The sequence below is a fragment of the Musca vetustissima genome, unplaced genomic scaffold (genome assembly GCF_032173495.1).
Source record: "Musca vetustissima isolate MV318-11 ecotype Yass unplaced genomic scaffold, APGP_CSIRO_Mvet_v1 utg174795, whole genome shotgun sequence".
Classification (NCBI taxonomy): Eukaryota; Metazoa; Arthropoda; class Insecta; order Diptera; family Muscidae; genus Musca; species Musca vetustissima.
Window position 1 is genome coordinate 94,614 of NW_026884114.1, and position 16,717 is coordinate 111,330.

The window sequence follows — 16,717 nt, forward strand, 5'->3', positions numbered from 1 at the left end:
ATTATTAATTTTTGTTTATAAATGCCACATAATTAAGTGTGTTTTTTCTTCAGTTAATAGAAAAGTGAGTGAAAATATTCAACGTGTAATCGAACTGCCGAATTACGAATAAATTTTGGAAACCATTTATGGCTGGTGTTGTTGTGGGTGCACTAACCGCAAAACTTTCTTGTTTTCATTTTATTAATTTGGTATTATAGTTGCCCCCAACTGAAAAAAGTGAAAGTTTTGCACATCTATCCGATTCGAGGTCGTCGTAGTTGTCTTACAAGTTCAATGTGAAGTTCATTGGGTCATTCATTGATAAACAAAGAATCGCTGCTGTAAATCAAGGTCTTCTCAAAACCTTTTGTCTTCTTCACCTGCATCTTGTTGGTGTGTGGTTTTTGCTGCTGTAACCAAGCGACCGACCGACCTACCGGCTATTCAACCTTGAAAGCTATTGTAAAAATGTTGGCCAATTCCGGTTATGTTATGACGCTAGCCAATAGCATTATTGGTGTCGGCATATTAGCTATGCCGTTTTGTTTTCAGAAGGTATGTACAGATGTGTGTTTGTTTGTTTGACTGTTGACAATATTTTTGTTTATGTATCTTTTTTTGTTGTTGTCTTCTTTTGATGAAAATTAACAAATTCATGTTGATGAATTGTTGATATAATTGATAATACCTATACACTTATTTTTATTGTACCTATGTTTGTTTAGTTTAAAATTGTTGACATATTCGTAATCGTTTTGAATTAAAAAAATGAAAATACCGTTAGCATTATCTCTAATATATATTTATTTAAAAATTATCTTGACAGAAATGTTTGGGTATTTTCGAGAAAATCTTGATAATCGCTTGAACATAAAATTGGATTTAGAATAAAACAAGTAAAAACGTCGTCAGGCCTCCATCATGAGGTGGACAGTCAAAATACCAGAAATCGATAGTGACCAAAACTCAAAAATACCCAAACATTGGGCGTATTGATATATAGAGGCTATATTAAAAGTGGATAGATATATCCCATTATTCGAACAAATGTATAAAACATTCAGTAATATCTATAAAAAATCCACTGAATCGAAGAAATTTAAATTCAAAAATAGAAATGGCTAACGGACGAACTAAAAAGTTACTGCAAGAGTACATTTATATAAAAAATATCGGAAAAATAAAAGTGCAGCTAATGAAAGTATTTAAACTGAAGAAGATTTAAAGTCAAAATTGATAATTGCACAAGTAAGGTACACCAATCTGAATACGGAGTACCTGAGGGCTCCAAGCTTGGACCGATTCTGTTCACAATATATGCTAATGATACGATTAAAACTCTTAATGACTTTTTCATATGCCTAAATACCTTTTCATATATGAAATACCAAACATCCTAGATCTATATTAAATATTGCAATCTCTATCGTGATTTAAACAGACGGTATCAGAATGATATCTCTATCGACTTCGTTGAAATCGGTTCAGACATAGCTCCGATGTATATTTTTGTTTAATTTTCTGTAAATAATGCACTAAACTCCCATGGTTTGTCCGAATCAGACAAAATTTGGAATATCATACTATATTGAGTTTATAAAGATCTCTGTCGAAGTCCGACCGACCACAAAAATATAGTATTCAATTTACAAGGAGATTCTACCACGTAGAAAGTCTATATAGGGAATGAAGTTGAGTTTTGGAAACCTATATTTATGAAAATATAGACTTGTTAAAAAAGATACAAAAATCCATATCTCTGAGAGTTTGAATTATTGATATTTTATGGATGATGTACTAGAAGGAGGAATTGAGATAGATCGCCAACATTTTGCATAGAGTCGTCTTTTGTCTGTATGCAGGTCAAGTTGGAAGATGGGCTATATCTGTCTACGTTTAGGCATAGCACCCATATAAGGGTACAGCCTAATTTTCGGTATTTTGGGGGGTTTATGCGTGTTTTTAAACCGAATTGGCTGAAATTTGGTACAATGGGTTCTTATTGGGCACTAAATTTCTCCACTAAAAATTATAAATATAGGCCCATTTTTTCGGGTAGCCCCCATATAAGACACCCTCATTTTTTGTATTTTGAGGTTATTGAGCGGGTTTTTAAACCGAATTGGCTGAAATTTGGTACAATGGGTTCTTATTTGGTACTAAATTTCTCCACTAAAAATTATAAATATATGTCAATTTTTTCGGGTAGCCCCCATATAAGGGTACCGCCAATTTTCGATATTTTAGTGTTCTTGAGCGCGATTTTCATTCGAATACGCTGAAATTTGGTACATTGGTTTTTTATTGGGTGCCAAATGTCTCCACTAAAAATTACCCCGAAATAAGGAGGGTACCGTTATTAATATTCGTCCCATATAGGCGTATTCTACTATAGTATATGGGATAGTCGTTACGCGAAATAGTCAGTTTTACCCTACAAATTATGGAATTCAAAGACGATTTAGCCATTGGTTGTAATTATTCCGCTTTTTAAGGAAATCGTGATAAAAAACTCGAACCTAACGATAATGAAATATATTGGCCATCATTTAGGCATCTCCCCCATATAAGTATACCTAATGAAGGAAAGAATTGACAAAAATATTGACATATGTCGGTCATTAATTAGGCACAGCCCTCATATAATTACAACCCCATATATTCGCGAATTCCTACACTATGCAATCTAAATTTCAGTAGTTTGAGGATTGTATATTCTACCATGCGTTATTAGTATTATTCTACGCTTTGGGGTTTTCATTAATTCATTTGTATTTGTTGTACAGAATGATTTACCTAAATCGGTATTGGGTCAATTTTTTGTATGTTCCCTATATTTTCTTTTCAAGCATCTGTCAATATACCTATGGTGGAGGGTATCCAAAGTTCGGCCCCCTTTTTCTCTTGTTTTAATTAATATCATTGGCCCCTATATAATATATCAAAAATTATTTTAAAAAATCCATATCTTTAGCCACTATAGTCCCTTAAAATATTATTAAAAAATCCATGTCTTTGGCAATACAGTCCCTCAAAAATATTATTTAAAAAATGTACGCTTTTGGTGTCTATAGTCCCTCAAAGAAATTATTTTTAAAAATTCTCGCCAAAGACTTATAAAGTCCCTACACAAAGCAAAGATCTTTTTTTCTTAGATACCAGACAAGTGAACCATAATACTGCCAATTAGAACACATATTTTAAAAAGTGACCCACACAAGTCCACTTATTTGGAAACCATATTGAATATTTTTTTATTAAAAGATTCCATAGAAATGAAGCATTGCAAATATTCACTATTCAACGTCTAGATTTTACGGATTTAATTTTTATTCTTTCAAAGATTTCAAAATAAATTGTTTTACAATTTTTTTAAATATAATGATCCCCATAGTAGCCATAAGTGTTTTGTTTATGAAATTCACATGAATATGCAAATATTAACACTTCCATATTTTTGTTTGGATTTTGTTTATCATTTACAGTGCGGCATTATTTTATCAATTGTTTTGTTGGTGGCCAGTAATTGGGTAACACGAATCTGTTGCCATTATCTCATAAAAACATCGTTGCTCACACGAAGAAAAAGTATCGAACTCTTGGGTAAGTTCTTACAGTTCTCAAACCACACAACAAGTTGGCAATGTCGATGATATCTGTCTGACTGACTGTTTGTCTGCCTTCGCAACATTTGTAGGTTTTCATGCGTTTGGTACATCGGGCAAATTGTTGGTAGAGCTATGCATCATCGGTTATCTGCTGGGTACGTGTATTACTTATTTTGTGGTAGTCGGCGATTTGGGACCACAAATTGTTAAGAAAATGTTGTCACTCGAACATGACTATCATCATTTGCGGACACTGTTAATGTGTGGCGTAACGCTGGTGTGCATTATCCCATTGGGTATGTTGAAAAATGTCAGCAGTTTGTCAACGGTGTGCACCGCATCGATTGGCTTTTATGTTTGTTTGGTTATCAAAATTATTTTGGAATCGAAAACACACATTAAGGCCAATGATTGGACCGGTGAGGTGGTATATTGGCAGCCGAGTGGAGTGCTGCAATGTTTACCAATTTTCAGTATGGCCTTGTCGTGTCAAATGTAAGGGTGATTATGCAGATTTTATTTTTGGTTTGTGGTAAATTAATTGTCGGTTTTGATTCTAGGCAACTTTTTGAAGTCTTCACCACCATAAATAATCAAAGTCTGGAGAAGCTGAACGGTATTGTGCGTAATGCAACATGGATCTGCACCTTTGTCTATATAGCTGTGGGATTTTTTGGTTATGTTGCCTTTTGTACGCAGAAATTTTCGGGTGAGTAGTTTTTAATTTTATTTATAAAATATTTGCTAATGAATTTGTTTATTTTTAGGAAATATTTTAATCAACCTATCCCCATCCTTTGGCAGTGATGTCATCAAAATTGGATTTGTCCTGTCGGTGGCCTTTAGTTTCCCCTTGGTTATATTTCCTTGTCGCGCTAGCCTGTATTCCTTGTTATATCGGAAGGTAAGTATTATAGGTTTACTATCAAGAATTGGATTTTTTCCCTCACGAATCCTATTAAAACCCTGTAAGGAAAGTAGTAATATCGGACTGGGCCGACTATTATATATTCGAAATCCATATGGAAGCTATGGTTGCATATGTACCAATTTCAACAATACGCAATAACGTCATTCAAGTCTCAATTTGTGCAAAAATTCGTGTTAATCGGACAAACATTAGGAGTTTGGTGCACCATTTACGTAAAATCGGAGGAATATAGATTTTTTAAAGAATATTTTTCCCGTGTCCTGATAAGGTGTAGACTTTTTAAAGAAAATTTTCCCGAGTCCTGATAATACGTAGATTGTTTAAAGCATATTTTCCCCAGTCCTGATAAGCCGTAGATATTTTAAAGAATATCTTTCCCGAGACTTGATAAAGTGTAGATTTGCTGATAAGATGTATATTTTTTATTTAAAGAATACTTTTCCCTAGTCCCGATAAGGCGTACATTTTTTTAAAGGATAATTTTCCCGAGTCCTGACAAGGCGTAGATTTTTCAAAGAATATTATCTCGAGTCCTGAGAATTTGGTTAAGGCGTAGATTTTTTAAAGAATATTATCTCGAGTCCTGAGAATCCGGTTAAGGCGTAGATTTTTTAAAGAATATTATCTCGAGTTCTGAGAATCCGGTTAAGGCGTAGATTTTTTAAAGAATATTATCTTGAGTCCTGAGAATCCGGTTAAGGCGTAGATTTTTTTAAAGAATATTATCTCGAGTCCTGAGAATCCGGTTAAGGCGTAGTTTTTTTTAAAGAATATTATCTCGAGTCCTGAGAATCAGGTTAAGGCGTAGATTTTTTAAAGAATATTATCTCGAGTCCTGAGAATCCGGTTAAGGCGTAGATTTTTTAAAGAATATTATCTCGAGTCCTGAGAATCCGGTTAAGGCGTAGATTTTTTAAAGAATATTATCTCGAGTCCTGAGAATCCGGTTAAGGCGTAGATTTTTTAAAGAATATTATCTCGAGTCCTGAGAATCCGGTTAAGGCGTAGATTTTTTAAAGAATATTATCTCGAGTCCTGAAAAGGCTTAGGTTTTTTAAATAATATTTTTTCCCGAGTCCTGAAAAGGCTTAGGTTTTTTAAATGATATTTTTCCCGAGTCCTTAAAGGCTTAGGTTTTGTAAATAATATTTTTCCCGAGTCCTGAAAAGGCTTAGGTCTTTTAAATAATATTTTTCCCCAGTCCGGAAAAGGCTTAGGTTTTTTAAATAATATTTTTTGTGGTTCATTTTTTATTAAAAAAAAAACTAATCCCGTATTTTGTTGCTTTATTTTTTGCTTGTTCAGGGTCAAATGGACGCCTCAGCCTATATACCAGAAACTAGATTCAAAGCCATTACCCTCTTCATTGTGATTTTCTCTTTGGGTGTGGCCCTTACCATTCCATCAGTTGAATTAATTATCGGTCTGGTTGGTTCAACAATTGGTGTTGCGATTTGTGTAATGTTCCCGGCTGCTTGTTTCCGATCAATTATACGCAAAAATAGCATGGAACGCAACCTGGCCCAGCTAATAATTATTGGTGGATTTTGTCTTATGATTTTGGGTACGTACGCCAATCTTTCCGCCATTGATGAAAAAAGTTCTGGACCCCATATGGAAGTGGCAAAAATTGATGAAATATTGCTGAAACCAACAGAGCTACCAGCGCCCCATGATCTCTTGGATGAAAAAATTAAAAATATTGAAAAGGCTATGATAGAGAAATATGCAGCGAAAGTTGAAGAAGAAAATAAAAATCAGGGACTAAAACAGAGTCTGGAAAATCCCATTAAGGCCAATAATAATTCACAAATAACAGCGAAGGTAGAGAAACCGTCACCGCCACCATTGCCGGTGGATGAAATACATTTACCACATGTCGAAGAGGATGTAAAGGAAAAGAAAGTTGAGGAGGTTAAAGCGGAATTGAAGCTAGAGAAAAAGGAGGAAAATATCCAGCCACCAGCTGCTCCAAAAGAAGAAATAAAAATTGAAGCAAAAGAAAGTATACCAGACATTAAAATTGTGGAAAACAAAGAGGTAGGGGATAAGAAATCAGAAAATTCCAAAACCACAGCCGCATTGCCACAACAAACCATTGACCATGATGCCATTCGCAAGGATGAAGAAATTGCCAAAGAAGAAATGAAAATTGAAAATAAACAAGAAAACGAAGAACTAAAGAAAACCAAGGAAGAATTGGAGAAAACAAAAGATTTACTTGAAAAGAAAGTCGAAGAACTCAAGGAGGAGTTGGTAAAACAAAATCAGGAAACCCAGAATTTGGTGGTAGAAAAACTGGGAGAAGTTGTAGAGAAATTTGAGGAGATCGAACGTAAAGTACAAAATCAAAAGGTAGATGATAGACAGAATAAACCAGCTTTGAATGATCAAGCTGTCAAAGGTGAGGAGAAAGTGAAAGAAGAAAAACAAGACTTAAACAAAGTTAACAATACGGCGAATGCTGTCGTAACACCCAGTAAAGGATCATTAATTTCCATATTGACTGATAATAGAAATTTAAGCAATGATCTCCATGCACAGCAGCAACAAGAATCTGCAGTCTATGAACCGTTGTCATATAAAACCGGTGAATTAATTGAACATGCCCGCAATAGTAGCAGTAATTTGGAAAAACGTTTACCACTACCATTAGCTTTGCTCATCAATGCATCACAGGCAAAAATAAATGAAAGCAATTTAAATAATAAAATCCCAAAAGAAACTTTAAATGTGACAAATTCAAATAATGCCAACAAAACCCAAGAAACGGATAAAATCAATATTGATTCGATTCGAAGAGAAATTCTACAATTACATGAAACCGCCGAAAATAGTAACTCTCCCACCAATGATAACACCCAACAACACCAACCGTTAGACAATAAAAACAACACACATCGCATGAAGCGTTCCAATCTAATGTCCGAAGATAATTGCCTACCAGAACCAAATATTGAAAATTTATTGGCCGGCTCCTCCAGTTTAGGTAATGCCGCTGGAGATTTGGAAATGAAAATTGGTCGTGATTTAAAATCTATTGATAGTGAAGATTAATTTGAATTTATCTGAAGAAATAAAATTTCTCATGGCATTTAATAGGCATTAATTATGAAACTAATAGATTATGGAAATCGAATGATAAAACTAACCTTGTACCTTTTTTAGTATTGTTTTAAGATTTAGAATATTAAGCGTATCTACTTATGATGTTAGAATTTATTTATTTTCTCTGTAAATAAATAACTGTGTGTATAGTTTATAGTTGATTTAGAAATATATAGAAGTGAAATACATTCAATGCAAAATAAACAATAATAACAACAAGGAATTGTAAATAAAGAAATAAAACTATATTTTAAAAAAAATCTTGTGGTTTTTGCTGAGTTTTTTATAATCTACACAACAAGGTTGTGAAAAGGCGTAGGTTTTTTAAAGAATATTTTCCCGAGTTCTAATAAGTTGTAGATTTTTTAAAGAATATTTTTTCCCAAGTTCTGATAAGGCGTAGATTTTTTAAAAAAATGTTTTGTCGAGTCCCGATATGGCGTAGTTGTTTAAAGAATATTTTTTCCTAGTCCTCCCAAGACGTGTATTTTTTAAAGAATATTTTCTAAGGTCCTATATGGGCTTTCTATGGAAAATTTTTAAGGTCCTTATTTTCCAAAATTAAAAAATGCAATATTAATTTATTTTTTATTTTATAAATTTTATTTTAAATTAAATCGTCTTAAATTAGTTAACAATTTGAACTACTTATAGTGGTTTGTATTTCGTTTTATAGAAAGGCCAACTTTTACGAGAGAGAAAAAAAATTATGATGAAATTTAACAATCAACTACGTTTTGAATACGTTTATAAATCGTATAATAATATTAATTCGTAATGTAAAAAGTTGTACTTATAATTTCGATCATAACGGTTTTGAGTGCATAAGACAGCTTATCCAGAGGTATTCTAGGTTTGATATATATCGTAATTGCTTCTTTTGTTAGAATTATTACAAAATTATATATATATGTATGTAGATCCCATGCGTGTTGGTGGCAGTAGCTACACAATCAGCGAATTTTAAACATCGCCGCCTAAACTGTGAAGATCATGAAGGACCTGGAAAAGGGGAGTAGAATAAAAGAATTTTTAATTTTTTTAGAAACATAAAACAGAAGGCGATTTTAAACGATTTTTAGCAGTCTGGTAATACTTCGATTCTAAATATATTACCTCCATAATAGCAGCAATACTCCAGGCTTGTGTACGACACGAATCACGACAATAGGCTCCATTTTCATTTGTTAATTCTGGCAAACCACGCCAATGCGAAGTTTGAATCTCCTTTAAGTGGGCTCTCAAAATATTCCTAAACAAAATCGAACAAAAATATAACCATTGGTTCCAAAGAATGGGATCGGATTACTGTTACGACTTACCATGTTTCGGCAATAGTTTCATTTAGATGACCACATTTTTTACCAAATATCAAACGGGCCCTAAGATAATAACCAATAGGCCATACCCATTCGGGTCCTTGATGATAGTTGGCACCATGGGCTACTGTACAATCGGTGGAATCATTGGAATTATCATAGTTGCCACGATAGTTCCAATCGCTTGAATCCAAAGTCTTCATGCCCAATGGGCCCAATAAATGTTCTCTGGACGAAAAAAAAAAACAAAATCAATAAATGAACTGGGTCTTGAAAGAAATAAAGAATATTATTTCAAGGTCCTCCCAAGGACCAAGAATATTTTTCAAGGTCCTTAAAAGCCGTGAATTTTTTAAAGAATTTTTTTCAAAGCCATAAATTTTTGAAAGAATTTTTTTCAAAGTCCTCTAAAGGCCTGGGGTTCTTAAAAATTTTTTAAGAATATTTTTTCAAGGTTTTTAAGGTCTTTCCAAGGACAAATAATATTTTTTCAATGTTCTCCCAAGACGTGGATTTTTAAAGATTCTCTAAGGCCCCCCTAAGGCACGAAGTTTTTAAAGATTTATTTCAGGGATTTTTTTAGAAAATGTATTACATTTTTTTGCAACGTCCTCTCAAGGCGTGAATTTTTTTACACAAGGCGAATATTTAGTATGGAATATTTTTTCAAGGTCCTCTGAGGCATGGGATTTTAAATAACATTTTTTAAGCTCCTATATAGCCCTGGATTTTTAAAAGATAATTTTTTCAAGGCCCCGCAAAGGTCTAAATTTTGAAGGAAAATTTTCTCAAAGTCCCATAAAGGTGTGGATTTATTAAAGAATAGTTTTCAAGGACCTTCCAGGATTTGAATTTTCTACAGAATAGTTTTTCAAGTCCCTTCCAAGGCTTGGATTTTTGAAAGAATATTTTCTGAAATTTCAAATTATTTACAAATTATTTTTTTTTGAGGTCCCACAGAGGCCTGCATTTTTTCAAATAATGTTTTCTCAAGGTCCCACAAAGGCCTAGCATTTTTACGAATATTTCCCATGGTCATCTTTTTATTATGTCCTGTCCTTTACCTGGCTTTTTCTAACGCAACCCATGCATGTTGGGGATTAAATATTTCCGGGGCCACAACCATGCTAATGGGGAAATTACATCTCAGCTGATAGTCGGTCCAGCGCTGTGATGCACCATAACAATCCTTGTAGATGTTTTTCTTGTTGGCCAAAGGTGCCTTTTCCGTTTCGGTGACAAAGAAGAATTTCTCGAAATTTTCACCAATGCGATTGGCCCATTCCTTCCAGGTCCATTTGGTGGTTTGACCTATAAAAATTAAAAAAAAAAATTAAAAAGAATCTCAAAATACGAAACGTCTAAGGAAATATTCCACCCTACCATTGGGACCCTTCCTGGTCACCGAATCATATTCAATAATACCCTTCTCATGAAGGGATTGCATAAATCTCAGCACAGCATATTGTAAGCCCACCAATTCCACAGCTGAACCATCTCGGGGGGTATTTGGTCGACCACGATTACCAGCCTTTTCCGAAGAACCCATTTTATCCATCCATGTACCACAATTCCATTGATTACCACCGAACACGAAGCCAGTTTCGGGATTAATACCAATTTGATTGTTGAACCCATTATCGGTCATGTGGGCATCAATTTCATAGCCAGCATTCCTTTCACGATATTGCAAACCCTGGAAGTGTACCTTCAACGCTTCTTGCATAACATCAATCAAGACTTGATCGAATTTTCCTGGAGGATGAGGTTCGGAGTCATCATATGGGAAAATGCGTGACACCTTATCCTGCAAAATATCCTTGCCATGGGGTACATGATCGATGTACTGCTTTATGCTGTGCAACCACCACCAAACGGCATCACGACAATTGTAACGTGGTTTGGTTCCATTGTCCAGGAGATTGGGTATCAAACCATGACGCAGACACTGGGCAAAGCCGAGAATAATGTAGCGGGCTTCGGTGAAACGACCGGTCAACAAAAGGAGACCACGCAGGGAAATGAAGGTGTCACGACCCCAACAACGCATATAACCGGTGGAGAAGTGTGGCAAACCTGCGGAGAGGGTGACACATTGCTGGGGTGGTTTTGGTGGTGCCAATGAGGGGCTGAGGGGTGGCAAATTTGCCGATTTGCATACAGTTAGGAACTGCAAAGTGGCCAAGGCCAATGCTTGTGGGAAATCGTGGCCATCACGCACGGATTCTGGCATTAAGGCGTAAACCCTCTTCACCAGCACTTCATAGACCCCACTGACAATGGCGTCAAAGTAGCAGGGGATCAAGTAGCGTGGTATCTTCTTCAAAGGATCAAAGGCAGATTTAAACCATTTCGAAAGAGCCTTTGTTCCATCGTGATGTGTCAAACGATCCGCAATGTAGTCCATCATCCAATCGCCATCGCGCAAGTTATTACACAATGGATGGCCCAGATCATTTTTGGGTGAAATTTCCGTTAGCAAGGAGACAAAACCTTGCAGACCACAATACACCACTGGGCCATAATCGGGTATGTCATAGGCGGCACCGCCAAAGCCCAAATCACGTTCTTCTTGGTCACATGAGAACAAGGCACGATTGAGATCGGTAAAATCTAGCTTATCCACTATCTTAACCAATTCCTCGTAGTGAGACCCCTTCTTGTGATGCAGCGACTCGGTGATGGTTTGCAGATTAACAAAGTTTTTACCAATATCCGGTTTCAACGAAGCACGAATGGCAACCACTGAACCAGGACGCAGGTTAATCAATTCCAATTGTGTCACATTGCCATCATAGGCGGGATGGGGTCTAAAGATTTGTGATTTTTCCAATGGAATATGTTCGCGCAATTTCAGCTGGAACTGTTGATAACCATTCACCACCTTGGGATCCTTTTTGAAGGGTACGGGACGATCGAAGGGTTTATCACCTTTCATATGCAACTCTGCTTCCAAAATAATCTCTTCCAAGTGGCCTTCGAAACGGAGTGGTCGTACAAATGTTGGTCCAGCATTCGGGTGAGGATAACCAAATGAGGTATGGGCAACCAGAATGACACTTTGATGGGTCTTGGGAGAGTGTCGGGTAATGGCCACAATATTTGGATCCATTTGATCGACAAAAACTTGATTGAAACCCTCCTCGGCTAGTTGGCCGTGCAGAATGTTCAATGCCCGTTTGGCTGCAACAATGCCGCTGGTAAAGCTGACACCCTTCTCCCATTCCTGGTAGGTACGCTCCTCGTCGACCACATGGATCTGAAAGAAGTGGAAAGAAAAATATATTTTATTCAAAGGTCCATTACGCGGATTTTTTTTAAAGAATGTTATTTCACGGACTAATATAAGCCAACATTTTTTAAATAATATATTTCAAGGCATGGAAGAGGCGGGATTTTACACGAGTCTGAATTTTCTAAAAATATTTTTTCAGAGAACCATATACATATACTCACATGATGTGGTACCAATTCATCGTAACCACGGTTACTGCCGGTGGCACAGCATGCCATCGATACCAATGCAGCCGAAGGCAACAAATCATAAACGGAACGTTTCTCCACTGGCGATGGATTGTCGTGAGTCTGATCCATGAACAAGGCATGAGCAATATTCGGTGCCAAATCACGTTTGGGATTAACAAAGAATGCTCCCACCGGTTCTCCGCCATAACGATAGACCAAACGACCCTCCTCATGGGAATCCCATGCAGACAGAGCTTCTCTAATCAACGATGTAATACCCAAACGATTTACGAACACATTATCTGTGGCATCGGAATTCGTAAACAACTCAGCCACAACATACAGATCAGGATTAACTTCTCGTGCAGCATCCAATAGATATTCGGCCACATGCAACGGCGTTGAATGGCAGTTATCCAAACGGACACCATCGAAGATGCGAGCGGTGGTTTGAACATATTCCGTCATATGGTTCCACAGATGGGGACTATCTTGAGGACGACGTCCATAGCGTAGCTTGACACTATCACCCCAGGCAATGAGTTCTCGTTTCAAATAGACATTGGCGTGACCGGGTTGTTTTTCAGCAAAATCTTTTAGTGGATCACTGGCACCCATGACCCAGCCATTGTGGGCCATAAAGAATTCACCCATTTTGCCGTACATGCCCTCTTCGATCTCCTGCAAAGATTTACCCAAGGCCTTGGTTTTGGTGAAATATTCCATGAAGATTTTATGCTTTTCGGATATTTCGCGAATCCTCGGTCCATCCTCTTGGACACGTTCATAGCGGATGCCAGCCAAACAATTGCCAATGGCATAGTTGAGATAATCCTGGATCTCAGAGCGCACCCCCTCATTCAACCATTCCAAATGGCGTCGGAAGGTATCGGCACATTTACGCAAACGGGCCTCTTCATCGAAGCAATCCGGATGGAAGGCATTGAAAATGTCCATGGCCAGTTCCAAATCAACGGTAGCTCCAAAACGACGATATTCCGGATCGGTAATTAATTTAACTTCCTCAAAACGTTCCGTCTTGGCCACATTGGTTGGTGGTTCCCGCTGACGACATTGTGTAATAAATTCGTTGGTATATTTCATGACATTACATTGATAGAGTTCGTGAATGTTGACCTTGGGAAGGTAGACTGTGTGTAGTTGGAAACTCAACGATTCAAGATGACCTTCCCATTCGATAATTTTGGGTACACCGACACTGTCAAGCAGACCATTGGCAATATCTTCACCGCATTTGGCCAGCACAGCATCGAGTAAAAAGGCTGGTCTCAAATAGGGACAGGTGGCACACGAGTAGGTGGCATCAGGATACTCCAATAACCATTCCGATTCGTTGGCGGTATGATTCAAGACGATATCGCAAATAGAGGCAACCTGGTGGAGAGAGAAAAATTAAATAAAATTAAAAATTAGTATAAATTTGATCTTTGTGCGGAACTCAGGATTGCGAAATTTTGATCTATAGAAAAAATTACCTCTGTGCGGATCTGACGTCTGCCGAAATTTTTTATATGGAAAACAATTTGACCTCTGTGCGAATCTGAGGTCTTCCAATTTTTTATAGAAAAATATAGACCTCTTTTTTTTCTATAGAAAAAATTTACCTCTGTGCGGAACTGAGTTCTATCGATTTTTTTTACAAAGGAAAAAATTGACCACATTGCGGAACAGAGTTCTTCCGATTTTTTTTCTATAGAAAAAATTGACCTTGGTGCGGAACAGAGGTCTATTGAATTTTTCTCAAGAAAAAAACTATAGAAACTGAGGTTCGACTAATTTTTTCAGTAGAAAAAATTGCGGAACTGAGGTCGGACCATTTTTGTTTCAAAAGAAAAAATTGACTTCAGAGCGGATCTGAGTTCTTCTAATTTTTTTAAGTGCACATTTTTTCCATAAAAAATACGTAATAATAAATAATAAAGCTACGATCTCATTAATTTTTTCTATAGCCTGAGATCCGCTAGGAATTCTGTCTTACTTACCCCCCATTCTTGGCGACATTTCTTCACGATTTTCTCCACATCATCGAAAGTCACCTTGACACCCTTCGAGGGGGCAAAATGAGGATTTACACGATTTTGATTGCGCAGCGAATAAGCCGACTTCGAGGCACCCAATTCCTGGATGGGTGTAAAATGTATCATATTATAACCAGATTCTTTGGTTACACGCAACTTCTGTTCCCAGGTGTTAATGGGACCCAATAGCTTAGACAACACCGTTTGACAACGTACAGAATCCAAGGGTATAACTTTTTGGGCTCCAATAGGGCCAACGTGTAATATTGGTTCCACTTGTATGTAAAGAGATCCAGCAGGTACTTGCTTTGGACTGAAAACATAAAATTCAAAATTAATATTGAATATTTCAAATTATTTTTCGAACGCTTACCAATCTTTGTAGTGAAACCAAAAACGAAATGTTCCCGACATTGTCATTTTAACTTCGGTATAAATATCCGTATCCACCACATGGGCTGAATTGTATTTATTGGTAGTGATTTTGGTACCATTTTTCAAATACCAATATAAAATACGATATTCCGTACGCTTGAATTTGCGACCTAAGCACACACAGAAAGAAAAAATTAAAATTTAATTGTATAACCTCGAAGGAATAATTGTAGCTTACCCTCCATCGGGTAATTGGTATAGAGAACAATTTCCTTTCCCAACAGACCAGCATCGGGATGGACATGTACTGTGGAGCCACGTTTAACGCGATACAATACATGTTCGGCATCATTACCCTCCTTAATGGGTACACTAAGACATTCCGAATTGGTACCCATTTTTATAACCTGAAAATAAAAAAAAACGAAAATTAGAAATAATTCTTAAAAATTTATCAAGTTTTGATCAAAATCAAATGTAGTAGTTGTACACTGAACAGGGAGAGAGAATAGACAAACAAGTTCAAGGTTATTGCGAACAACACAAAAATCGAATTTAATTGTAATATGTGTAGGGTGCGTATAAGTATTATTAATTATATTTATTTCATGTACTATGGGGCGTATGATTGTTTATATTAATAATTCGGAAAGCATACGTAACATTGACGGATCCTCTTCGAAAAAAGGAAAAAATATCTTTAAACCTAAATTCTTCGGAAAAAATTAGAACCCATTTTTAAAGAATCTGAGGTCGGATTTTTTCTATAGAAAAACAACCTCAAAAACTGAAATAGGACAGTTTTACTAATGAAAGTGAGGTCGCATACCTCCGAAACTGATGTCAGATTTTTTTCTATAGAAAATAATGCATCAGAAACTGAAATAGGATCGGCAGACCTCAGTTCCAAACTGAGGTAAATTTTTTTCTATAGAAAAAACGCCAGACCTCAGTTCCGCACTGAGGTCAATTTTTTTCTATATAAAAAAAATCAGCTGACGAAACTGAGGACTGCCGAATTTTTTCCTTAAAGTAAAAAAAATCGACAGACTTTAGTTTCGTACTGAGGTTAATTTGTTTCTATAGAAAAAAATCGGCAGACCTCAGTTCCGCACTGGGGTCAATTTGTTTCTATAGAAAAAAAATCGGCAGGCCTCAGTTCTGAGGTCAATTTTTTCTATGGACAAAAAATCGGCAGAACTCAGTTCCGCACTGAGGTCATTTTTTTCTATACAAAAGAATTTGGAAGACCTCAGTTCCGAACCGAGATCAATTTTTTTTTGTAAAAAAAATCGGCAGACCTCAGATCCGCACTTAGGTCAATTAAAAAAATAATAATAATAAAATAAAACTCGGCAGACCTCTGTTCCGCACTGATGTTCTATAGAAAAGAATTGGGCAGACCTCAGTTCCGCACTGAGGTCAATTTTTTTTCTATAGAAGAAAATCGGAATACCTCAGCTCCGCACTGAGGTCAAACATTTGGAAGACCTTAGTTCCGAATTGAGGTCATTTTTTTTATTTAAAAAAACGGCAGAACTAAGTTCCGCAATTAGGTCAATTTTTTCAAAAAAAAAAAAATAGAACTCGGCAGACCTCTGTTCCGCGCTGATGTTCTATAGAAAAGAATTCGGCAGACCTCAGTTTCCCACTGAGATCAATTTTTTTCAAAAAAAAAAAAAAAAGAATTCGGCAGACCTCAGTTCCGCACTGAGGTCAATTTAAAAAAATTCGGCAGACCTCAGTTCCGCACTGATGTCAATTTTTTCTCTACAGAAAAAAATTCGGTAGACCTCAGTTCCGCACTGAGGTCAATTTTTATGTCCTCGGTTTTTTTTATAGAGATAAGAGTTTTGAGTAGGTTTTTCATGTATATACTTTTTTATCTTC

At 36.3% G+C, this 16,717-nt stretch overlaps 2 protein-coding genes across 2 annotated transcripts; one reads left to right on the plus strand and one right to left on the minus strand.

Annotated features, from left to right (window-relative positions):
* Positions 1-450: 450 nt before the first annotated feature.
* On the plus strand, positions 451-7,578 carry LOC133331121 (putative sodium-coupled neutral amino acid transporter 10). The gene is made up of 6 exons (XM_061539527.1): positions 451-537; positions 3,468-3,585; positions 3,680-4,085; positions 4,151-4,299; positions 4,358-4,494; positions 5,827-7,578. The coding sequence occupies exons 1-6, from the start codon at positions 451-453 to the stop codon at positions 7,576-7,578; spliced, it is 2,649 nt and encodes an 882-aa protein (XP_061395511.1).
* Positions 7,579-8,562: 984 nt separating this feature from the next.
* LOC133331123 (glycogen debranching enzyme-like) lies at positions 8,563-15,237 on the minus strand. Its single transcript, XM_061539529.1, has 9 exons — positions 15,066-15,237; positions 14,826-14,997; positions 14,417-14,765; positions 12,405-13,808; positions 10,332-12,207; positions 10,013-10,259; positions 8,952-9,176; positions 8,746-8,881; positions 8,563-8,631 (listed from the first exon to the last, which is right to left on the minus strand). Exons 1-9 carry the CDS (start codon positions 15,223-15,225, stop codon positions 8,593-8,595), a joined length of 4,608 nt encoding a protein of 1,535 aa, XP_061395513.1. The 5' UTR covers positions 15,226-15,237; the 3' UTR covers positions 8,563-8,592.
* Positions 15,238-16,717: the final 1,480 nt, after the last annotated feature.